A 26,253-nucleotide genomic window follows, 5' to 3' on the forward strand; every position below is an offset into this window, starting at 1 on the left:
AGTGAAAATATTTGCTGTATTTAAATCCAAGCCAGATGTGGAAGCATACATCTCCAAATTAAACATTTACTGAGTTGGCAGGAATGGAATTTTCTTCTCACACATGCACACGTCAAGTCTGAACGCACTCTCCTTTGTACCTACGCGTCTCTCTGCCACTTGCTCTCCATTGCCTTGCATTAAGATGGCAGTTAAGGCAGCAGCTAAGAATTATCCCCTGGACTTCTGCACTGCCACTGCTCCTGTCGACACAATAGAATCGCTTCATCTCCAAAACATCTGGAGACTATGATGAAAAATCCTGGATGGCAGACGTGAGACAGCAACATGCCCATAGGAACCTGACGGGTGACTAAGCCATAAACACCACTGAAAGCAGCAATAGCGCAGGTACTGAAGATCTTCAAAAATAAGGCCACTCTATCTGTGAGTTAGGACACTAAGTCTTGTATATGATGAATACCATCATACAAGGAAAGGACTCAGGACTCACAGATAAATAGTGAGAACAACATTTTTCCCCCCAGTATGGCGAGAGAAGGGTTCCAGCCAACGCACACCTGGAGTGACACCAGCCTTTGCTGGCTTCGTCCTCATCCGGGCTCCCTAGTTTCACATCCTTTACTACTCTTTCCCCCAAAGTCTCAACAGCAACCGCCTTGGTATTACTGGGATATTCGTCAACAAACACAGAACTCGGTTGTGACCAAAGACCCAGACGGTTTTGTAAACATTAAGCATGATGACAAACAACCGAAAAAAAATTAGGTTTTTTTGTGAACTGTAAACCAAAGTATTGCCCCCTTCATACTCTTTGAAACCAGTCTCTTTTGTAAGAAATCCAATGAAATTTATCAAGTCATGGCAAAGGCCTTACAAAATTGCAGTGCTTGAGACAGGTGTTTTTTTCTCAACCCTGAATTCCTTCACACTGTAATATTACTAGCAGTTATGGTGATCAAATGAGGGGGTGGAGTCTGTCTAATGCTCTCCAAGATTGGAGATTACACATTTTGGAAACTCAGATGTTTCCACCTTTTCCCTGAAGTTTGGACTTAACTCGTGGTCTACACATCCATAGCATCCAATCATTACAGACACTAATGAGCTTCTGATCTGCAGGCATTCAAAACCTCGGAGAAGCTGACTTCTCTTGCATCAGCTGGGGTAGCTGGAGAGTGACATGCCAAAAGGACGATGAATGGGGTCCGCAAATGTACACTGAGAGTGAATTACCAAATGGTTTCCCAACTGAGTAAACACACCACCACGGCAACTGGAGAAACGGCTACCTGTGGATCTTTCAACGCACGGACAAACCTCCTCTTATATTTGCAAAAAAGCCCCTCCTGATCAACAAAACAGAAAACACCAAAACAAGCCCAGCCCGTTTTCCTCTAACACCCGACTCAAGATCCTGCTTTCTGAAAGGTGGAAAGAGATCCACAGTAACTGGTGTCATCAAGTACAGGCTCACGCTGCCTGTTGTAGGTGACCCGCTCCTACCTCTAGCTGCTGTAATCAATTAAATTACAGGCAGCCACAGAGCATGCCTTGGGGCTGGGGAGAAACGATTTCCAGAGGCTTTGGGCTGGATTCTGGGATTACCACCACCCCTGCATGTGGGTTGCTGCTGTCTCGCTGCTCCTGGGGTGCAGCTGGAGCACAGCTGGAGTTCGGTTTGGCTCCCACCGCCTGTTCCTCAAGGAGAAGCAGCTCTCTGCACAGCTTCTGCCTGGCACGGTGGGACTCCCTGTGCCACAAAGCATGAAAATGCGATTGCTTCCCTCTCAGCTCTTGCCTGGCTAAGCGGGGAGGCAGCACTCTTCTGTAAATCGCTCTCAAATCTGCGAGGTACGGCGCAGAGCAGGGAAGGGAGAAGTTGCCTCATGCCCCACACTTGGGAACGTATTGCTGGCCATGATTTGGCCTACAGGTCTTTACAGATTAACAGATGGTATCTTACGATATACCTGACAATAAAATGGGAGGGAATTCCAACCCCAGTTAACGAATGACTGCCAAATGCTGCGCCCACTTGCAGCCAAAACAGACCACAAGAGGAGAAGGGCAGAAGCTGATGGGGTGGTTCTTGCCAGTAACAAAAACCAACATGCTGTGTCTGAAAGCACCCTGTGTGTCATGATGCACTTCTATCGCAGACGAGGCACAGCACCACAAAACCCTGAATGCCGGACCTCCCATGCTCCGACTGATGCGTGCCAGGGCCAAAACCAAACGAGTTTCACTGCTGATGAGATAGCGATTTCAGACCATTAGTTCAGGGGAAAAATCTAGGACGCATGTAAATGGCTCCTTACCTGGCTCTGGATTAGAGAAGAATGTGCACACTAGTGAGAAGAAAAGAAAAAGCTGCAACCGCGAGCCAAGCGTGAGGATAAAACACTACAGCGTACACTATCAAAAATACCATATCTAGCACGCTGCCACAGAAAACTAATGAAAAATCAGGGCAGGAGTTCACGCAAAATCGAAATAGTACTGTTCTACTGCAAGGTGTTCATGTCATCCTCATTCACTATGAGAGGCACTTGAAGTACAGCTGATCAGAGAGAAGGAAGCCCAAACTTACTCTTTTGCTGTGCTGCTTCTTTCAGAGAACTTTTTGGTATGGTTCCATAGAGGGAACATTCTCCGTTTTCTTTGAACAAATTGTATTACACTTGTTTCTCATCAGATTACATAAATTAGCTGAGAGCGAATGGATCCAATTACAGTCCAGATTCCAGACCTCTTAAGAACTTACTGCCTAACACATTCCTTTCATTTAATAAACTGGAACCAAATGAGGATTATATCATATAAATAATACTCCCTCCATAGGGCAATGCAATAAAATGGGAAAAATACCCAGAGGAACCACGTAGATCAAACACAAGAGCCTCTGATATTACCCACCGGATTTTAAGTATCAACATCACATAAACTTAATTGTACAGTATTTTTGCTTTGTATTATGAACAAGAATCTGATTCAGAAGGTACTTAAGACCAAATTTAACATTTTCTGACAGCCTCAGACAGCTAAGGAAAAAACGCGTTGCAGCAAAGAATGGATTTCCATATTTAAAAGATAATTGATAGCTCTGCACAAGACACTAACCTCTCCAGCAAAACCCAGGATTTATGACCTCCCAAGGGACTAAGAGTAAATACGACCAAGAGTAAGGGCTTCGTAAAGCTCTGAGTAAGGCAGTTACCCAAACTGACTCGTTCTTTAAGGAGGCAGCATTTTGGAACAACTTAGACTGATACGACAACTTCTAGGAACAACCACTTCTGACAAGTACTCGTCTGGCCTTTCAGCTTGAGAAGTAGATGTGCCATCTGTAGGTGGACATTTTTATACTTGCCTAAACGCGTTAGTATCCAGGGAAGAAAAATGCGATGAAAAGGCTTGGATTCGGAGTTCAACAGGAGATTCAAAACTGAGGGCAAAAACTATACATACAGTCAAATTATGCCCATTCACAAACAGCATTCTTGACACATTTTGAAGAAGCCGGGAAGAAAACAAAGAGGCAGAGTGACAACGCTGCCAAGACGAGAGATGACCATGAAATGTACAATTACCTGTAAGAAAACTCTTTTTAGATTACTGAAGAATGGCTGAAGACAGTTTTGATGACAGCCTACGTAATTACAACATGACGAATCCTAAAGCTGTATTTAGCCTGGCATGCAACAACAAATACAGGATCCAGCAGGTGAAGTTCAAATTTAAGACTCGAACCAAGAAACAGGATGTTTTTATCTACTCAGTAAAAAGGTTTTCAAGGGACACGGTAAGTTCTATGCCAACAAGTATCTTTCAATCAGTACAGTACTGGCCAAGTCTTTCTTCCTGGGCTTCTTCATACCTGTCCTCCACCTGTCCAATAACATTCTCCATGTTAACCGTGAGAGACACGGCGGGAATGAGACACATTGCTCTGAAGATGCCGAACTGATGCAAAACGGGGCACTCAACAGCTGCAGTGGACCACGGGATACATGAACATGGTTAGAGATTTCCCGTGATATGATGGGGCTTTTGCGAAAAGCCAGTTTGTACATGTGATGCATCGAGAACCACGTAATTTAACCATAAAGTGAACGTTTTTCCTTTAGCCAGTGTACAATGTAGCACATCTTCAGTATATATAGGTATAGTTATATGCATATATATAGGTATATGGACCTCATTAACTACAGTGCAAACATTCATCCGTATATATAAGGAAAACTAACTGGCCTTCCTGGCACTGCATATGCTTTATCTGAACTCCCCTTTATGTTCAGCTGGAAAGTTCAAACGCAGTTTCAAATGGGTTACATGACAGTTATAAAACTCCATATGTAAGTAATGCCCTATCCCCAACCCCCTTTTCTTTTTTAACAGAGAGGTAAAATAAAATATCACCTGAAGCTACAGTCTGCCACTAGAAGGAACGAACATACTGAGCTGTCCATGAAGTTTGCAGTGTACCCTGGTTTTGACACAAAGGACAGAAAAAGAGGTTGAAGCATACATTAAATGAGACTCTTTCAACTCAGATTAACCAGGACTAAGCACACCTGCTGGATACAACACTGACATTTCTTATTGGATATGATAACAGTGATTTAAAAGGCTTATTTATGAGTCACTAATAAAATCCCAATATGTAGAAAGGACATAGTACGTAAAGCAGACACAATTATGTTCACTGCTGTTCTTAATTCAATCATAAACAGCAACTGTCTGTTCATCCCCATGATTTAAAAGCACAAAATCAGGATTTTTTTCTTCCAGTCGAGTACCTCTGCTTCATTGCTGACATCTGCCGTCCCGTGAACAAATAACACAAAGCCTTCACCAGCACACTTGTCCCCTGCAATGCTCATTCCTGCTTTCTCGCTCCCTAACACGTATCAGCATTTCATAGAACAGTATTTGCAGCGATTTGCATCATGGAAAACCACTCTCAGAAAACGGAGACAACGCATTAACTTGTTTGTACTGGACACCTTTTTACCAGGAGACAATAACCGTGCATGACGTCGCAGCTAGTTGTTGACAGCTGTCACCTTCTAACACGTGCGAAGAGGAGACTCCCATAATGGTTCACAGCCGCAGCCCACTGAAATTTTTACCACCTCTTCCCTCACGTGAAGAGGGCCTGCCTGCCACGTCACATATGCTCCTGTGCTAAGCGTGGTCCCAGGCCTCAGTCACACCGCAAGCTTTGCTGCACCAAGCCTCTTCAGCTTGGACTGCACGAGAAGTGTATCTCTGGGCACTCAGGCACAAGATGTATTTTAAGGAAAAATACATTCTTCAGTGAAAAAGCTCACTGATTATGTTTCTCATTAGTCAGAGGGAACATACCACCTTATTTGCCACCAGAAGGCCTCTGCAGGCAAAGCAAAACATCCTCCCGTGGACTCTGCGCAGAGTGGGCAAAGCTAGAGATGTTCTGGCAATTACTGACCACAGCTACATGACCGGCGGCATCTCCAGAACTGTGCTCTTACTGATCAAAGCATCTCGCTATTTACAGCCTCCTCAGGATAACGAGGGATGCGGAGACAGGGAATGGTTGTAATGCCCTAGTTAAGTTTCCTGCTCTCGACTAAATAAATCTGACAGGGACCCTTCTTAAAGCTGTTCTCCACAACTACTACTGATCTGTGGGGTTTGCCTTTCAGTGAAAAACACTATCTAGCTATCCTCCTCTCAAAACCATTTAAATCTTTCTCTGTATATTGCCTAAATGCAAATAAATGAAAACAAGGTCAAGATAAATACCTCAGATCAGTGTTCCGAGGGAAAAGTCTTTTCTTCCCACTGAAGTAGACTTCAAAATCATCTGTTGTCAGTCTGTGTGCGTAGTCGATGTACGCAGACACCTCCTGGCAGTGAGAATTTCGGTCACGAATGAAGATTATGGACTGGAAAACACAAAAACTGCCACAAATGAAGAACAGAAACATACACACGTGCACAGACTTCCATATAAAAAACCCCATATTTAGAGAGTATATAAACGTTTTCAACTTCACCTGGGCCAGGCTGCTGTTAGGAATTAAGATACTGAAATTATGGCATATTACGGCATGTTCTTAACGCAGGCTTGGCAGCATTGCAGAAAAAAGAAATACAAATGCAGTGTCACACAACATGCTCTCATGTGTTCCCCACGTCTCCTGCTGCCACTTCGGAAGGCTTCATGCACTAATTACTGGACCAATGAAATAAGGGCGAGAATGTTATTCTATTTGGGATGCACCTCTACAGCCAAAGCAAAACTTATTAAACTTAATATTCACAGCAGGTTTTCAGCTGTTCAGAAAGATGACAGACTGGAAGCTGGCTGCCACACCCCCCTCTATTCTGTGCTAGGACCAGAGAACAGAGCAGACGTTGCCAGCCCTCTCTCTTGCAAGACAAGCCCTGCACTGTTTCATTCCTAACACCTAATGAGTTCCAGAGCAAAAATCTGATAATTTAAATACAAACAAACAAACAGCAAAGCAAGATTTGTGCTTAGAAATAAAGCTGACTAAAGCAGGGTGGCTACAAGGAGGGAGCAAATGACTCATTCAGCTGTTGCACCTCCATGTGTCAGACCTGAATTGAAGGTGGCGTTGGGGCACCTGAAGGACAGCGGCACGTTCAACGGCGGTTCTGGCTGCAAGAGATTACCCTCTGCCTCAGGCTGTAACACCTGGAAGGACATCTCTGCTGCTGCCGAGACGTACTTCACAGACGAAGGCGCTAATGGGAAGGCTTTCAGGAGCGCTTTCTGCCGGGAAACCCTGCTTCCCGTTTACTTGCTACTCCTTCTCTGTCCCTTTACCTGCTGTTTGCTTTATTTTCCAACTGAACTGCAAACAGGTTGGTAGAAGGCAATTCTTTCTCACACACTGCCGCAACACACAAAGCAAGAAGAACCCATATGATGAGTGTGGACTTGCAAGGCAGAAGGGTTCCTGCATCCTGGGGTCCACGTAAGAAAAACTGAACGCTGAGCCTAGAGGCCATTAGGCAGGTGATCTATAACGCTATTTGCTAGCTGTACGCATATTTGTTTTTACTCAGCTGAAATCAAGTGATATTTCTTTTTTGAATGTGGGGGAAATGGAAACGATACCACATGGAACTCTTTCAAAAAAGCATATTTTATTTTAACAGCAGCAGATTTCCCGAGTGCAATGGTTTCTCTGGCAAGCCTTTGTTATACTTGAGACAAGTTTCCTTTTCCAACTTCACATTTAATTCCATCAAAACATGTGTTGCTGATTTTGCAATTTTGTACCGTCGACGTTGTCGATAGGAAGAGCCAGAAGAATCTCCTACAATACATGTGACCATCTTGAAATACATGTCTCCTCCCTATCCCCAGCACCCCCCATTTGGAACAACTCATTCATATGTCTGGCGAGCCAGATAAAGGAAAGCCAGATAAAGGTATGAGACAATGAGAAAAACAAGACTGTCCCCAGCACACAGCAAGGCAACTGCGCGCCGCACCCACGCTTAGACACAAGACTAGGTTTACATCATGCATCTGGAAAAGGGATTCGTCCTCCTTCAGAAAAGCTAGTTTTAAATGAACGCCTTGACTCGCGCAGTATCAGCCGATCATTTAAAAGAGCTGGCAGATGTTACGACGTTATCTGCAAGGTTAAACGGAGGGCTACCTTTCAAGGCTCTTCAGCTTGTAAAATTCATCTCCTAAAATGATGTTCACATATTATCAGCTATAAATCACACAGGACTACAGGCAAGCACAGAGACTGCCATCAGAACTGCTTTACGAACTCTGACAGAGCAACCAGAATACCAAACCAAAAATGTTCTATATTAAAGGTACGCTTTTGAGGCTTCCTCCTTAAAACTAAAGGCTTTTGATCCTTCTCATCTGTCAACACTGTTTCTCTTCTCTCCTCATCCGTGATTAATTTCTAACCACCTATAAGCATTTATTAATTAAACTATGAATCAGCTTGAACTTTCTTAAGTTATTCTAAACTTGTTAATTGTCGTGCCCTTTTGCCCTTGAGAAGGCTTGTACAAATTAGCACTCTTTCTTCCCAAAACGATACAGCTCCTGACTGAAAAGTAACGGAACGAGAACATGAACACCTTCTCCTAAAAGTCTCTTCGTTACTCTTCTGATTCGTCTCTAACACAACAAACCCTATTAAGCACAGAGTTTGTGCTTTACATCCATCCGCAAGTTTTCAGGAACTTATTATGTGGTGAAAGGTGAAAAGGCTTTACTTTAAGATGGCGTTTGAAAGGTACACTTAGATACAGCTTTTGGGCCTGACAGCCGAACCTATTTACAACTGGGGCAAGCTGACTTATAATTACTACAATCTGGAGCAAATTAGAATAGAACAGAAGAGAACAGTTCATTTGGAAGGGACCTACAATGGTCATCTAGCAACACAGAGTTCCTTTTGCCTCTCTTCTGGTCAGACGCTAGAGAAGGGAGATGCAGTATTTATAAGGGATAAATATAAATATCTCCATATATGTTCATTTATTTATTTATTTATTTTTTATATAAATATGAATCTCTTTATCCACTATTTATCCACTGAGGCAGTGGATGAAGTTCAAGATCAGGAAACCGACACGTGGAACCGAACAGGATCCTACATTTCCGTGCTTATCCTTCTCGCTTCCGTCTCCAGTGATAAGTTTTTACCGTAGACAAACATTGTAGAACGCCAGTGCTCTGCTTATTCCAAAACCATTTGCATTTGCAGCTTCCTATAGGCAAAAGCAGAACACATATAAGGAGCTGCACCTGGCTATGCTAAATACGGGGACACTTAATTCAGCAACCTATGTGTGCGATCCTTGGAAAAGACTAATACAAACCCATCAAATTTCAAACCGGATTAAAGACACCCAACAAACAATTGTGAATGACTAATTTATCCAGACATTTATCAACCTTCTTAGCTACATGGAACATTTGTACAATTCTACTGCCATCACTGTCTGCCTCGTAGTGCGCAGCCCTACCACAGCATTCCAGTAAGTGCGTTTCTCCCACCCAGTGATCATCCAAATCAACTCGAAATTTGCACTGACTTCTGGCTCAAAACCAGGTCCTACGCTACCACTTAGAAACAGTGGAATAGGCCAGCTGGATGGGGACAAACATGGAAAGAAGATAAACTTCTGAGTACTTCCAGCACAGGTAGAAACTTGAAGCGCTAAGGCATTTCATTTTGAGGTCAATACCCGCATCCTTCTTTCCCCCCCCGGAGGTTCAGTTAATTTGGATACTATTTGGGGAATTTTTCTGAACCAAACTTAAACTACAAAACTTTTGCAAGTTGTACGCTATGTCGTACACTGCTTCCTATAAATCCATATATTGACAAATATTGTATGTACTCGGTGGGCCTTCTTGTTCATGGCACACACCCTATCCATTCTGAAGATCCACTCCAGCCTCCTGCAAGCACTTCTAACTTGAATAGCAACCAGAGGGCTGTTTCATCCAGCTCACTCAAAGCAACAAAACGTAAGCGTGTGATCTTTGTATCAAGCTGCAAATCCACGAAAAAAAAAGGAAAGCCAGAAAAGCTGTTCAGGCAGGAAAAATACAAACGCAGCTTTCCTTTGGCCATCATTTGTAAACACTGTGGACTCTATTCTCACATATATTAATGCCATTACATACAGCTGAGGGATTTTACAAGAGGCACAAATTACATTTACCTCCTGCCTATGGTTTGCTTATACATCACTAGCATTAGACCGGGTAAGCGTCTGGCCCGTAACTGGACTGATATGGGTATTGGGTTTCCCCAGGTTTTGAAGCACGTTCTTCAAGCTGTGTTTCAAAAGCTACTAAAAATATCTGCTTAAAAGGCAGGACTACGCAACCATGAAGGCCTTCCACCTTTACCTTTTAATGAAACTAACTATTCTGTGCACAAAGTCCACATGAGAAAACGCTGTCTGCGTTGGGGTCTAGTTCCATTTGTGAACTTTTAAGTTGTAAGAAACAAAACCCCCAAACACCACCTGCCAATGGATTTACGCCTGTGTATGTTACTTCATACGCTAAAACACATTTCCTAAAATTGGTTTTGATTCCCAGCAAGACCTTACCACAGACACCTAAACGCCACCACTTGCCCATCATTTGGATATATCGGTATGCATGGTGAGACAGGTTCAACGTTCATCAAAGACAGAAGACCTGCTTCCACTGACGCTGGCGAGCGCTAATCGGATTTGCTGGCTTAGAGGACAACTCGTCTGTGTTTTTTCCTATCGTGTTAACATTACCAGAATTACATTCGTCACATTAAGCTAAATCTGGCGCTCTGAAGTATTCCACACTGGAAGGATCATTTCTCTCTGGTCAGCGCACTAGGGTGGAACCAACAGACCTGCCAAACACGTCGCTACTCAGTGCCCCACCCTTCTCTTGGAAGAGTTAGTATGAGTATCTGCCCTGCATAGCCATACTGTGGGGTTAGTCCGACCCATGACCTTAGTCTGGTGCCAAGTAATGCTGCTTACGGAAGGAAAGCTATTGATGCAGACAAGCCTTCCGAGAGAGACCTCAAATTTGTGATAACTACCCACATACCAGAAGGCTGTCTACATTTTTTCATAAGGTGATACTGCAAATGAGCTCACCAGAGCTCAGGCTTTTTCTTCTATGCTAGCAAAGAGTATAGTGAGAGCTAACGTTGTCTGTAAGACCAATTAATATCCCTGGGAAGGGGAAAAACAACAACTACTTATTAGGGATTAAAAGGTATGGGTGGCAATTATCTAATGAAAACTTTTAGCTCTCCTGAAACCCTTGTCTGGCCTCTACCCTTAGAGTAGAATACTGCTACTCCAAAAGAAAACATTTTAATACAGGTTTTTCTTTCAGCACCTCCTCAGCACAGTTTGTGGGCACATCCTACACACTAATTGCAGCTTATTTTTAACTGCATCCAAGGGCTTGGCTGGACTGGGACCTACAAGATGGCAGATGAACTGGAGCGCGCCATGATTCAGCTTTCTTTGAAATTATTGCAGTGCAGACGTGTTCAAGGGCAGTATAGCTGAGGAGCGGGAATATATGGGAATATAAAGAGACCAGCCCTGTGCTCTGCTGAAACAGTCTTGTAATGCAAGCCCTTTAATAGCATGCCAAACAACGTAGATGGCAGGAAAAGTAGAGACAGACAATACCTAGGAGTCGGTCAGTAACTCACTGAGGACGCTCTCTTCATGCGGTCAGTACCACAGGTGGGGACCCAGGGGATCAAGCACAATTAGGCTGAAAGGGACAGGCGTAAAATACATTACCAGTTGAAATATATTTTTAATGAGTAGCAATTTATTTTTGTTGCATAGTGTTTGGCCTTATTTGCCACCTGCAGATCATGTTACATCTAATAGAAATACCAGTGAGCAACAGTAGTCAGAGAAAGGACCTCACCGCTGTATCTTTAAAACAGATGCTATTACCATTTCTGCTTTGCAAGTAGAAATAAATTGCTGACCTATTCTTTTGGCTAGCTGGGAGTGAAAATAGCATAAAGCATAGGCTTACAGGTTGGGATTTTACCTTCTGCACAATTTCATTTTGGGTGAAGGGGGTGGGGTACAGCAGAAACATGGTGTCCTTTTAGTAGAGAGACTGAAGCACCACCAAAGCAAGCCAAGAACACGCTCTGCGCACATTCCCAGACATTCATCTGGAAATACCGTTCTCTTACACTAACTTTGAAACGTTTCTAACACTTGTAATATGTCTGAAACTACTTTGGCTTCCTTCTCCTATGCTCAAAAATGCCAAGCGGGCTTTTGGAAAACACACATCTTTTACCTGCCTATTACTGTACAAAAGAAGAAAAAACAAGGACTTTGAGAGTAAGCACAGGATCACAGCAGCCTTTAGTCTGCTTTCTTCTCATCTATCCAAAATAAGCAGGATGTGGTCTAAAGGTAAATGCAAATTAAAAAAAAAAAAGAAAAAAGAAAAAAAAAGAGAGAAAAGAAGCGATCCTTCCACATGGTCACACAAATATAAAATTTTTGTTTGCCTATGTTTTTTTCCTTGCTTAAGGTATCTTCAAGCTCTGACCATACGAGTTAGATAGCATCTCTATACCCTTTGCCTGATCAGCGCCTAAATGCTGAATTCTAGCCCCAGAGAGAACTGGCTGGGGCTAATCTAGGACACCAGAGCACGCAGAAGTATTCTTGAATATTTTATTTAGTTAGCAGAAACAGAGACAAAAACTGTGCCGTAATATAAAGCAGTATGTGCTGTACCTTGTACCAAAGGGTACAACTCTTCTGTGGTTCACAGAAACCTAGTTCATGCTGGTGTTGCAGGAATAACACCGAGAGCAGACCACACAGCTGCTGAAAATATTACTCAAGGCCCAAGACCCCCGTTGTCAGATAAGGTACAGCTTTCACGGTGATAAGCAGAAGACTGCCGTACTGAAGGACTCGAGGCTTTTGTTAGCAGTCGCCAGCATTCTGTGCATTTATGCACCAGGCAAAGGGCATCCGATGCTGCATTCAGGGGACATTTTTGAGGCAGAGGCACCTCGGAAGGGTCCCGAGAGCAGTGCTGATCTCACCTGCCAGGTACTCAAGCCTAAGTTCAACCCTAGCTCTGCTGGGCACAGCCTGTACCTTCTTTTTTCTCTCCCCAAAAAGACCTTTGCAGTTTGAGGATGTAAGAAAAGCAGACCACTTTTTACAATAATTTAAATAAGCAACCGAGATACAGAAAACATGTTTCTCTGTCACCGGGGCCAAATTCTTTGAGAAGTCAACTGTGAGCGCGCACTGTTTTCATCCATCCAGCCTGGCACCTTTGCATTTGTGCCCCGAGAGCCCCCTGACTCTGCGGACTGCAGAGCCTTTGCACAAAAGGGTAGGCGCCCTGTGCCACAGACCGCCAGCCTCCGGCCGGCACAGCAGCACTGCAGGACCGGCAGAGGAAGCGCAGTCCTGCTGTGGTGACGGTCCTCGGGGCTGGCCAGGGGGTACCACTCCGCAGCAGCAGCTGCCGTGCGAGTCACGGGTCCGCAACAGGGTTTGCCTTGTTTAACAGTTCCCTGTGTTCCCCCGGTGTGGTTCTGGGCATATTTCGGTAACAGAGGCCGTGAGACGCATACACACACAATAACCTAACCAACCTTTTTTGAACCTGGGAAGCAGCTTTTGTGGGAAAGAATGGCTGGCCAAGAAGCAGATGTTCTAGCTTTCAACTCTTCAAGAAAAAAAAATAAAAAACAAAAAAAATATGGTTACCCTTCAGAAGAAGAAATATTTGCTATGTATGTGAAACATGTGCTTCCCAGTCCCTTACTGTTAAATGTTCGGCAGCTGCTCTGACTGGAAGAAGCTCGGCGGACTGTGAATTTGCTTATCTGTGTAAACAGGGTGTTGCCTCAGTTTGAAAACAATATTCTGGCTGAGAACAGCCTGCTGAGAGTGTGAGTTTAGATTAATTCTGTTAGCATTAAAATAAAGGAGCTTATTAAAAACAGAAATGCACACAGAACCTAAAATTTGCTCAGACAGACAAAAGAAGTCAGTGTTTGCAGCAAGAAGGTAGCCACAGCCTTTGGGTTCAGCTAGCGCAGATCAAGGCATGTTTTCCTGGCAGAAGAGCATTTGCTCTCCAGGTCAATGAGGGGCAGTTAGGGCAGGTAGTGCTCTGAGCAGAATGAATAGACATAAGGAGGAAAGAAGCAGAAGTATAGAGTCGTCTATACGTAAGGGAGGGGGAGGGAAAGGAAAAAACCAAACAAGGAAGAGGAGAAAAAAAGCCAAAACAAAAAACAAAAGCCAGTGTGGGACCCCTCACCCCACCTGAATTTAAGCATAGGTCTGGGGAGAGGGGGATTGCTTTTTAAGACCTAGCAAAAAAGTAGAACTGCAGATGCTTCCTGAAACCTTTATACAAAGCCAGCTTTACTTGAAAGCTACTGAAGAACTACAAGCCTTTTAGAAATTCAGAAACGCAAAGCGAAAAAGAAAACACCAACTCAGTACATGGAGAAAGAAAGCTGAGGGATGAACACCCAAGAACACCCAGAAGAGCTGCCATCTCAAGCTGTTTACGCTCTCTGGAACGAACAAAGTAATCTTGAACCACGCTGGCTGAGAGTGCAACTCCGCTGAGCCTTGCTGTGAGACTTTAAAGAGCAGGGAAAACTTCACAGAAAGGATCCTTTGTCAATCAAAACCTTCCATGACATTTCATTCTTTTAAAATAGCATCCTTGACACTTATTTTGGTAAAACAAACTGCCTTGCAGCTAAGTCCCTAGTTTTCTCTTTTTTTATTAACGGCTCCATTGCTGAGCTCTTTGAGCTCTGCTGGTACTCAACTTTCACCAGTTGTTGTTTTCCTCAGCTAAATGCTTCTCTTTTTCCTTTTTTTTTTTTTTTTTTGGCATTTCAGTGCCAACATCAGTTTAGCAGTGAAACAAACCAGAAGGAAAAAAAGCACTGCTAGCTTCTGCTCTCATTTTGCTTCAAATACATCAGCTTCAAGTGTTTGATAGCCACATATTTTACTGTCAGTAGCAAGTCACTGATTCTCACACGTCAGCAGACATTGTATATACATATATTCCACATCATCATTACAGCTGATGTGCTATCATAATAGTAACTTTGATAGGAACCCTCAAGCATCCCTAACAGAAAGAATCACTGGAAGGAAAGCCGACTGACTCATATCTTCCAAGTTTTCTCAAAGATGTGTGAGAAGTGTCCTTACTTCCTGTGCCTCAAAGAAACCCAGACAGAAATCCCCCCAAAGACACAGTGACAGCAGCCAGTAAAAGCCTGGACCGCTTCAGCCCTGCTGTGTGCCGAGGGGCAGGAAGAGGTTAGGACACGAGGCTGTGCAGGAGCCCGTCAAAGGCAAGAGCTAGAGAGGCTGAGATAACCCCAACTTACAAAATTACGCACAAGCGACAGGTTTGGCAAGGGCTCCTCGGCTACTTGTTTTTGACACTGAGGCCAACTTCTGCAGCTTGTAAGTGAACAGTGATAGCCAAGTCTGGCTGAATCAGGCAGGAAAGGCATCTTTCCTGGATCAAGACTACCCTGGCCACAGGGCACGTTCACTGACACAAGAGAGATGATCTTGTTCTGTACCCTGTCTATATAAAAACCCAGAGAACTGTATGCTAACAATAAGTGCATCCTACCACGTCTTTACAAGCTCCAGTTCTATGGTCCATCTGTAACAGGAACACACCAAGGCAAAACACCACTTGTTCAAGGGGATTTGCTGGCTGATGGTAACAGCAGTGGTCTGATCCCAGGAAAGCTCTGTCCTTGGGACACAAAAACAGAAAACTGGCAGACTGAAGTCTAACAGAATGTGTTCCTGTCCCTGAAGGGACCAACAATACATAACTGGGAAAATACAGAACGACAGGGCAGGTGTGTAATGCTGCCATCTCAATGCAGTACCCTGAACCCCATCAACCTGCAGCTCATGCACTTCCGAAACCGGGGATTTTTAAAACTATGCTGTTAGGTTTGGTTTTTTTAATTAACGCTTACCTGTGAGCTAAAGAATGCGTTGTGGGTCAGACAGCAGAAACAATTGCAAGCGTAGCTCAACATACAGTCAGTTCTGAGTTTGCAAAAGTAATTATGGGTTTGCCACTCACCCACGGTACTGTAGAAAATGAAACATGCAGGAAGAAATGTAGAAATTCAAGTCACTTTCCTAGGTGATTCACTGAAAACATATATTTCTATTTATCCTGCTGAAACGTGTAAAAGATGTGCAATTATTAGGCAGGCAAATCATTAGATAAACTAGCAAAAGGTTTTAGCCTGGGAAGTCTGTGAGAAGAAATGCAGCCTTTGGTTTCCAAGAATCTCAACTTTCAAAAGTCCATAAATATTGCTTAAGGGTTTTGGGGTGGATTTTGGTTTTGGGGGTTGGTTTTTTTTCAGCTCACTCTCCTATACCTGCTCCATCAGAAGGGCATCAAAGTATTTTCCCTGGCAAACACCTAATTTATGAACAAAAAGAGTAGTGAGTCATGAGAAACTAGAATAATAAGGGTATGGCTTAAAGTCAGTGAAAGGGACTGCTCAAAGCCTGCCCAAATATTGTACCAACTGGCTTTCCGCAGGTGAGCCTGCCCCCAAGACAACGGCAGCGACGCACAGAGGGCTCCTGTATTCACATCCTGGTCATCCTTGTTCTTCCTCTGATGGAAAGAAAAAAAAAAAAAAATTTTCTATTAACTGGCCGAGAAACCTTTCGGGGCCCCAGACCTGTCCTGCTTGAGTTTCTCTCTGACCGCGTGTGTCTGGGTGGACACCCAGCCAGGAGGAATCTCCCCACGGCACCCGGCCCCGCGGGTCCTGCTGGATGAACAATCCCCCAGTGTTCGGCATGCTGCAGGTGTCTTGGGGTGTCAGCTGCCTGCTATTTATTATTGGTTTGCTGTGTACGGGGAGCCAGGCCAGGCCATCACTAACAACTCTGTGCAAATGGGTCAGGGAAAGGAAAATAAAGGCTGTGCAGCGGGAACCTTTAGGGGCTGGGGTTTTGCTGGCAAGGCCTGGCCTCGTTCCTCTTTAGGTGCTACTTAAAAATTGCTACTTGTTTGACTTGGAAGCAACTTCACATAGCTGGGGCTGTGCGAGACATGCATCGCAGGGAAACCAGCTGGAGGCAGGTGTGCTGCTTTTTTATTTCAAGTCGTACCGGAGGAACACTTCCTCTGCCCAGTTCTGAGGGGTTTTCTTTTTAGAAGTCTGTTTATATAATTTGTTTTCCAGTGGAGAAAAATTACTGTAAAAATAGTAAAGGATTCATTTGCATGTCTTTGAACTCGGTGGTTTTGTTTTGTTTTTGTGTTTTCGTTTTCTTTTCACAGGAAAAAAAAAAAAAGAAAAAGGGAAGAGACCTCTTAGATGGAAAAATATAAGCAAATAACTTCCCCAATCTTTTCCTATTTTCCACTGACCTAAGAGTAAAACATGACACATGCCGCCCCTTCGGTGCCGGTAACGGTTGCAGAACCTCTTGCAATTACATTTTTTCTTTGGGGGGGGAGGGGGTGGGGGATTATAAAACAGGGCTCTCACTTAGCTTTGGGATTAGATGAGTAGCTCAACTTCAGCAAACCAGCTGTCTCCGAAGCCACTGCTTAAGACACAGCCGAGGGAGCCTGCCGGCAGCGTGAACAGAGCACTGGCACGCTGGTCGCAGGCCTGGGGACTGCAGCCGAGGGAAGGTCACACAGATAGGCTGTCAAAAACAGCTGGGAAGTTCAATGAGGAAAACAGATCTCCCTGCTTGCAGCGCCGGATGGGCGCAGGCACCCCAGCCCGGGCGCCACACGGGACTCGGGCTGGGCGCGCATGACCCAGCGGAGCAACCCGAGCATCCGACCCTGGATCAGGGCTTCGTCTCACAAGACGCAGAGTCCATCTTGGCCAGCAAATCGACACAACTCAGCATTATTTTGTTCTCAACAGACATAACCTGTGCTCACCCCAGGACGTCCCACTGCCTTGGCAAACATGATGTTTTGACAACCTACCGCTCCAGTCATTGAGGCAAACCACAGAGCCAGGGCTATGCTGGACTCTTCCGCTCTTCAGCAACAACCCCCCAGAGTGATTTACATTAAGAGATTCTGTTATCTAGATCAGTCCTCTCCTAAGGAGATACATATACACAACTCACTACGATACCAGAACGTCCTTATTTTGTGCCAGACTACCTAGCTACATGGGAATCAACAAACACCTTAAAAAAGCAACAAGTTGCATAGAATTTAATAGCCTTCCACTTGAAGGACAAGGACCGAAATGAATACATCACCCCCTGTGCTCTGGGGTCATCTTTACTCCCAGAACAACAACTTCAAGGCAGTGATCCTGCTGACACAAGCAAGAGTTTGCTTTTCTGAAGCCTCCCCTTACTACTCCTTGGCCTTTTGGGCAGCTGGAAAACCTGCAGCGTTTGGCAGGTGCAGAGGGGCCGACCAGCGCTAACATCTACAGCCACTTTCTTCTCCAAAAGAAGCAGAATACGCTCGTTCCTGAATTTATTCACACCAAGGCACAAATGGGCACAGTTTACTAAAACTGATAAAATGTCACTTCTCTTGATGCCAGTTCTGATGAAACCTAGGAGAGACAAGAAAGGCAGAGGAGAGAGGAAGCAGAAATCAAAAACTGCAGGAGGAACATACTGCGATACAAAACCCTAGAGGGTTGAACTCCAGGTGTGATGACAGCAGCTCCTAGTAGCAGCTGTGAGGTTCATGAACACTCGCTATGCGATCACGTACACACTTCAACTCTCCTTAAGTTGTGAGACCTGAAGGAGGACCCCTGCAAAAATTCCTGCCACAGAACAAGCATTCACTGATGGCTCAAGGTTTATACGATACGGTTAAAAAACGGCTTTACTGAGGTCAGTCAAAACAAAACTAGGATCCCTGGCCCTAGAGAGCTGCACGAAACTTAAAAAGCAGCTGAAGCATCCACCAAAGTCCTCAAGCCTCCACAAAGGGATGGGGGGAGGATGTGGGGACAGGACGGGACGGACCCAAAATGAACTAAAAGGAGAAAGGCAGAAAAAGGAATAAAATAAAAGCAAAGCAAGTGTTTAGATTATTTTGACCACATAAAAGCATACACCTTTCTTCCTGTCACTGGGCACAGAAGTCAGTTGGGCTGCTGATTTTGAAATCCTAATTAAAAACAGGCTTTGACGTACATCTGCCTAACTCTACCTGATCTGCTCAGGGTGTAAGACACGTCCAACTCGAGGGCAGGTCAAGCCCGACCCATGCAGCTGGCTCCCGGGCCCCCTCCTGCACACCCACCTGCAGTGCCTCCCTTCCAACCATGCTGCCTCAGAGAAGGGAAGGATTTGCAATCCTAACAGCTTTCTCCCCCAACACCACCCTTTTTTTTTTTTGTTTTTTTTGTTTGTTAAGGAGTGACCTTTTAAAACAACCCACCTGTCTAAAGAACACTCTTTCCCGGTATTTGTCAAGGATATTTGAACATATTTGACTGTAATGAATGTCATGCCTCCAACTGTTAAGCTGAACTAGTCGTTCCCAGACTTCCTTTTTTCTTCTTTTCTAAAATGCTGTTTACTGAAACGTTCATAAAATCTGCTTGGCAGCCTCAGGGCTTTAGCCTCAGCTGTATACCCTGTGTGTACTTAACACTGGCACTGCTGGAAGAGACCAGGGAGAATTTTTCACTTTCGCATGGGATCGGTTACAGATTCATTACCCGACTTGAAGGGAGGAGGACAGTCCAGGGTCCACGAGCTCGTGGTTCAGCACAGACGTGGGGCAGCGGTAGGCTCTGAAAGGACTCAAGTCTGCAGTATCTTCAGGGTAGGGAGCTTTTACTAACGCCTATTGGCAAGTTGCAGAAGTTGTTAATGGATTTTTATTAATAAATACCAAATCTACCGCCCCGAGAAATGGTACACTCTGCATCCGGCATATTTTTCCCGCTGCTTCCCTTGGGTAGAGCACCCTGATTCACCCTTGCTCTCAGCAATTGCTGACACATTCTAAGAAAGGCATCTGCAAGCAAAGCTGGCCTTCAGGCAGGTTAATTTCTCTCTTAACATTCCTGCTCATAAGATTTTTAGTTATGTGAAGCCTCTATTTAAAAAATATACTTTAATTACGTTCAACACTAATGAGTTTCACCTGGTTCTGTTATGGGAGTAGAGAAACCCACCCATCAGTCCAAACGAGCACTGGGAAATGGTCAAAAGGGAGAATCCTTTGCAGAGAGCGCAATCACAGTATGAATAATAAACAAAAAGGGAAGACACAACTGGGATTGAAAAAAGCAGCCTAAACTCACCAAACACCCCAAAAGCTCATGCTGAAAACAAACAAAAACCCCAAACCCAAGAAAAAAACCTGAACACAAACTAAGTACTGACTTCGGAAGCTGACCATCTGACTACTTAATCGAACCTGCCTGAGCTGAACTCTGCGGATGCCCTTTACCACATCAGTAGGACAGCACACGACACTAACTATTTGGGAGCTGGCATTAAAAGTGCACCAGACATGTAGAAGTGTCTCAGCATGTTTAGCACTTAGGTTAAGTCTTCATTTTGGGGTTGAACTGTTCCACGCACTTAGGTTAAGTCTTCATTTTGGCTATATACCAAATATACCATATATATACCATATATACCTTTGCTATATACGAACCTGTGGTATCTAAATACTACATAGCATGAAAATAATATCACAAGCAAAACCTCACACCCCAATCTTCTCTGAGTTTGATGCAAGGCTTGTGAAAACACCAGAAAGATGCTCTTCCACTGCAGTAGTCGAGCCGAACTCAGACACTCACGGCTCTTCTAGCCAAGTGCAGAAATGGCACCTCAGGAACTCCATGTTTACCCACCCTTGTGTTTTACACCTGTGTTTTTTTTGATGGGGGACTTAATTGCTCTAGGAACAACTCCTCATACAGTGAAAGGAAACCAGGCTTCCTCATGAAGCGCTTTCCGACTGGTACAGGGCCATTACTTCCACTTTAAACGCACACTTTACTTCAGCCAGCACTATGCCAGTGTGGCAAATCCGCGTGCCCGGTTAACACCACAAGCTGAGACGTGGCACAGTCATGCAATGCGGACAAGGTCCATAAACGTGATAAATCCTTGAGAAGTGTAGAGCAAACAGCAGCAGAGATTGGATCGATGCCTACACACTGAAAACGTGCTGCCAAGAGCTAGGTTAACTTATGGCAGGAGTGAAGTGGGTGACGTTGGCAACGGCAGCGGTTAATTTAAAAGAATGTCTCTGTAGCAAAAAAATCTAGCTAGCATAGTGTAACCTACAGAGGCCTCAGGGGCCAGGGAAAGCTCTCATTGAGCAGCCCTTCCTTGCAGCCCAGCAGCAAGCATCCCCCCAGTTCTCAGTTTGTAGATTTGTTTCACCAAACCCCCGCTCCAGCCTGGGCTGGTGCAAACGCCATGCCCTTCCCACCAGGCTCAGAAGAATGCCAGGCAATGATATCCACCAGCAAAATCACAAGACGGAGATCCCTTCCCATGTAATTACAGGGTGGTGCCACTGTGCAGATATCTTCATGCAAAGCTTTGGCAGCCCACAATTAACCAGAAGAATCCTGCAGCAAATGTGGTTGGAAAGAAAAGGGGGCGGGGAGGGAAGACAAGTTTACCCTAAATTTGACAGAACTGCCTATAAATAGCTATAGCGCCTTGTCAGGCACATCTTTGCTGTAATTTCTCCTAAAATTTCATGTCAGTGGGATTTAGTCCCATGTGTATGTTTTCTATCGGAAAATAGCCTCGCTAATACATTTTAAAGATGTCTCACTGCTCTCTGCCTAGCATCTGGAAGGTATGTATGTGGATTTATAAGGTTTATAAGAAGCATAAGTCAGCGGTTAATCCATTTGATTGTAAATCATGTGACTCTGTACTGTGACCACATTAGAACTCTGCCATCAATAAAAAAAGGCAAAACTATGGCTAGCCTATAATTTTGGTTCCATGGACTCACGCGCGTTCGGTCCCAGATCTGTCACACAAAGGAGATGCTTGACAGTCACGTCTTTCTTACTAATGACTTACATTTGCAGCTCATGGGGCTTTTCTCCCCCTCAACAGTTATTTACTTGACCAGAGAAAAATAGAGAAAACTGAACACTGGCATCATGAAGGGTGCCGACATGGGAGAGGTGACTTTTATCACACTTGAAGCTAAAGGTGGAACACGGGAAACGAGAGAGAGGCTTAAACATCTTTGGCAAGACTTCTGGCGACTTTGTGCCCTGAAGGAGGGCCAAAGTTACACTGAAGGCAAGTTTCAAGCAAACACTTTGGCCTGTTACTTCTACAGCATGCCAACACCCTCGCGCCTGTCAAACCATACGAAGGTGACCTGCGTACCATTCTTCCTACCATTGTAAGCCTCTATTCAGGCCATCTGCCAACTGACCAAGTGGCGGACAGTCACTGTTTAAATGCAGGCCTTGCAGCCTCATGTGCGTCATCACAGCTCCTCAATAACCCACAGGAGAAGCGTGCTGCTGGGATTATTTCCCACGCACAAGTCAGTAAGCCCAACAGGCATAACCCACAGTTGGCATGCCATGGCCTACGCGATGCAGTGCCGGCTCTTCTAGAGACCACAGACCACGTGGGACTTGCGCGGGGCTCAAGAGATCAAAGTCCAGCCTTTCCATCCAAAGGCCCCAGCTGGACTTTCCGTCCTGTGGCAGACCAGCTCCTTCGCGAGCCCTGCTGGCTGACCGTTCCTGCCACTGGGCCGCGAAAGCCCAGGGGGGCAACGTGGAGCCAAATCTGCTGACAGCAGAACCGCACCTTGCTGCCCTTGGAAGGGAAAATGAGTTTTCCCTAGGAAACACGTGCACCACAACTCGCCCCAAGCCTCGTGCTGCAGCTCAGCTGAGGCTGTGCGACTGGCACTGCTGAACTGTCCCCTCGCTTGTCCCAGCGGAGGCACCGCAACCAAAAACTGTCATATCCATCGCTCAATGTTATACCTTATTTACTTTCAGGTATCTTCAACAAATATTTCCTGCCCCCATCCAAATTTCAGCACAGAACATGTACTTCTAGGCAAGCTACCATCAAAAACTGCAGCGTGTATTGTACTGTCAACCATGGAAATGGTTGAAGAAATGGAGAAAGAAATGGAAAGCGAATTCCTCTCTGGGAGGGCAGCGAGGAAGGCAGTGGCAAGTCCTCTCCAGAGGACTTGGTTCTGAGGGCTTCCCCTTCACATCTCAATGACTTCCTCAGAGGTTCTTCCAAAGACGGCAGTACTCCAACATCAAAGCTGGAGGAAACCACACTGCTGTGCTTCTGTTAGGCTCCTTTATCAGAGCAGCAGAGCGCTGCAGAATACGCAAAGCCTTGCATTAATTAAACATCGGTGATCACTAGGACAGGAATCATGACTTAAGACTCTATTTATGGAAATGCTGCTGTTTCTCCACAGAAAAGACGCATGACTGGAGAGGGGAGAAAGAAGAGAAGGAGAAGAGAAGGACATTACCCTGTATTAGTTCTTTAAATACAGAGAAACACATCTTAAATAGATTAAGTCTCCCCATCTAGCGCCTAGCCTCTATTAGCTGTGAAGAGACAGGCTTCTTGGGGGAAAACAGGCTTTCAAATACACAAAGAAACAGACTCACACCTCACCCTCTCACAAATTATTCCACAGCCTTCCTTTCTGATCCATTTTAGGATTCAGTCAAATATGCCGATTTTTCAGGCTCTGTTACTGATCACCACACGCATGGCTGCACTGCCTCGGTGCAAAACAAGGATGGGCCTGTGTATGTACGTGCACAGTTGCAGAAGAGAGTGGCCCTCCGACAACTCATTCCGAGCTAATTCACAGATCTGGCCCTCTCTTCCATGCCTCTGTCTCATTCAAAAATCCTTCGCTCTCCCCTTTCTCCTCTGTTGCACAGTGGCTCCCTTTCTCTGTTGGTAGCTCTTATTCGCATTTCCTAGTTAGCCGCTTAATCTACAGTACAGGAAATTGCATCCTGGACCAATAGTGATATTTGCATAGCGCTGTTCCCATTTTCTGACTGTTTACTTTTATTAATTTCCCGGGCTCTTTTTACAGTCCACTGGAGACTGGGAAGGAGATAGCGCGATGCCAGACTTCACAGTTTTGTGGTGAGGTCTGTGGTACTTTGTGTTGCCCCAGCACCTACAGCACTGATTAATAAAACTCAGATTTCATCCAACAAAGCCAATAACCTCCAGCCCAGGAATGGACAGCTTGGAAACTTGAACTAACGTTAGGGGCTCAGCGGTCACAGCTAAATTATTATTACAAACCTGTCCTGACCAAGCTCCATCAACGTGCCTCATCCCCGCACTGCTCGCATGAATGAAAAAAACGCATTCAGCCTGCATGAACTCCACACATTTGGCATCTTCCTAAATTGCCTTGTGCGGCCTATCTCTCATAAGGGGAAAGGCGTAAGTAGACCAGAAATCCTCTTGATAAAATTATCTATCTGCATTTCTGATGAAATCTGACTGGTAACTCCACTTAAGGCACACCCTGCTTCCTTATATCAGTAAAATTCCTCACTCAATCACTTCAGCATGAAATACAGTTTAAAATAAAAACTATACCTCTGAGAAGACAAGCAGACAAAAGATATCCTAAGCATCCTAGGAAAGCTCCAGTTTAGAAAGTAGTTGATTTAATCAGAAATGTTTCCAAATGTTCAATAGCTTATAAAAAACACATCCGAAACCATATAGTTCACTTTCCACATGTCCCTCTCCTCTCATGTCACTAACAGCATTTGTTCCTGATGGATTATTTTGACCTTGCTTTTATTTCTCATCTGAAATCATAATCCACTTGTTGATCAGTGCAGGCTGTTATTCCATGCAAGAAACAGAGCGTTTGAAGTCTCATCGGAAGAATCAGCAGGAGCATACAAAACACTACAATTTTTTGGCACTGCTTTTTATGTCAGGAGCCCCACAGAGCAAGCCAAGAGATATGAGAGATTATAAAATGAACGAATTAAGACGAAGTGGAAATCGGGCATGTATCACCTGATATTGAGCCTGATACTTTTCAGAAGGGCAGTTATTCTGTTAAAAAAGAATTTTTTTTTTTTTTTTTTTTGAGGTTCAAGTTGCCTGATACTTAAGCATACATATTCAAAAGAAATGCTGAAGTAGCAAGATGGGTCAGAAATCTGTTTGGTTCGAACCAAACAGGGTTGGGGGCCACTCTGCCACAGGTGCCCCAGCAGTTCCTAAACACTGCTGGCCGCTGCAGAAGGCGGTGGTGTTCCAGGGGGTTGTTTCCTGAGGGAAGCTGGGCAGCATGGCTCATCCCCCCAGGAGTCCTCCATTCCCCGGGAGGACGCCTCTGCGCACAGATAGTTCACTGACAAATTCCTACTCCTCACAGGCTACTGCACTGCAGGCTCGATGGAGGCTGATGCAGCAAGTGGCAATGATACGATGTCCCTGGAGGCTAAATGAGCAAGCGAGGCAGGGTGTGCCTGTCCAGGGTGGGAACTGCTTGACAGAAACTGCAGGGAATGGGAGGTACCTGCACCTTCACGGGAGCGAAGCGAGTTTCTCAGATTTGCCATATACAAAAAAAAGTCCACCTGGACAGAGCTGAAACTGAACAGCAAATACCTGAGTAAGCTTTCTTTCTGATTTTTTTTCCCCACACACTCATAACTGTACATTCGGACCTTTATGGTGCTTCATGCCGGGCACGAGCACGCGCTCAAGTTGTGAAGCGGCTTGGTGCCAGCGTAAAGGGCAGTTGTTCAAAACTGAGGAGCCATCGCAACACAAGTACTGTGGGGAGTGCAGGAGTCATCAAAACAAATGGCCGGACTGAAACAAAGAGATACCAACACGGCGCTATCGGATCCTGAGGAGCACTTCCAAAAACTATCTTATTTAGGTATAAGTTAAATTTTCTTAAGCACCACTTCTGACTGACTGAAAATTTGCCCCACGTTCATCTGAACAGCTAGCTCAGAGCAACTCATTTCCTAGTTTCCATTCTTGCAAGAACCTCTTCATCTCTTCGAATAGTTCATTAACCCCTGTACTGCGACAGGCATTCCCAGCAGTACAACAGACAAGGTGTGATCTCGTGGAGTAAGAGCAGGAAATGCCTACTGTGGAATTACACATCGGGACATTTGTGATGACGTTCCCTGATGGTGCCCTGGCACCTTCTGAGTAGGTTTTCACATCAAAGAATCACCAATATAAATGGACTTTGTTTACATTGCTTCTTTAAAATCATTGTTCATCATCATCTAAACATCTATAAATCACTGATCAGGACAACTTCTGCAACTTCTAACCCATCCGGATTCCAAGTTCAGAGTTCAAGACTCAGTCTCTGATTCTAGTTAGATCGCTAACTCTTAAATCAATGTAATGCTCCACCTGATGCACTACTGAAGTTTTTAAAGAGAGTTCTATGATAGCTTTAACAAGATTTTAGGGAGGAAAATGCCCAGCAGTTCACCTCTCCTTTAAGTCCTGTAGAGTAGAACTAGATGAAATAGCCCTTCCACTTCGAACAAGATCCTCACCGTCTAGTGCATTTGATTTTAAAATACTGATGTTTAACTAAGTCACATATTAATAAGAAAAAAGCATTGCAGTACAGCTAGGGTAAGAACACAT

General features: G+C 44.7%; 1 protein-coding gene across 1 annotated transcript in view; it reads right to left on the reverse strand.

The window, feature by feature from the left end:
• CFAP299 (cilia and flagella associated protein 299) overlaps nucleotides 1–26,253 on the reverse strand; it is a 218,381-nt gene that overhangs the window by 27,647 nt on the left and 164,481 nt on the right. The window contains exon 4 of the mRNA XM_075089906.1: nucleotides 5,791–5,933. Within this exon, the coding sequence (XP_074946007.1) occupies nucleotides 5,791–5,933 (143 nt within the window). The remainder of the gene's footprint in view (nucleotides 1–5,790; nucleotides 5,934–26,253) is intronic.

This window comes from Phalacrocorax aristotelis, chromosome 4 (genome assembly GCF_949628215.1).
Source record: "Phalacrocorax aristotelis chromosome 4, bGulAri2.1, whole genome shotgun sequence".
Taxonomy (NCBI): Eukaryota; Metazoa; Chordata; class Aves; order Suliformes; family Phalacrocoracidae; genus Phalacrocorax; species Phalacrocorax aristotelis.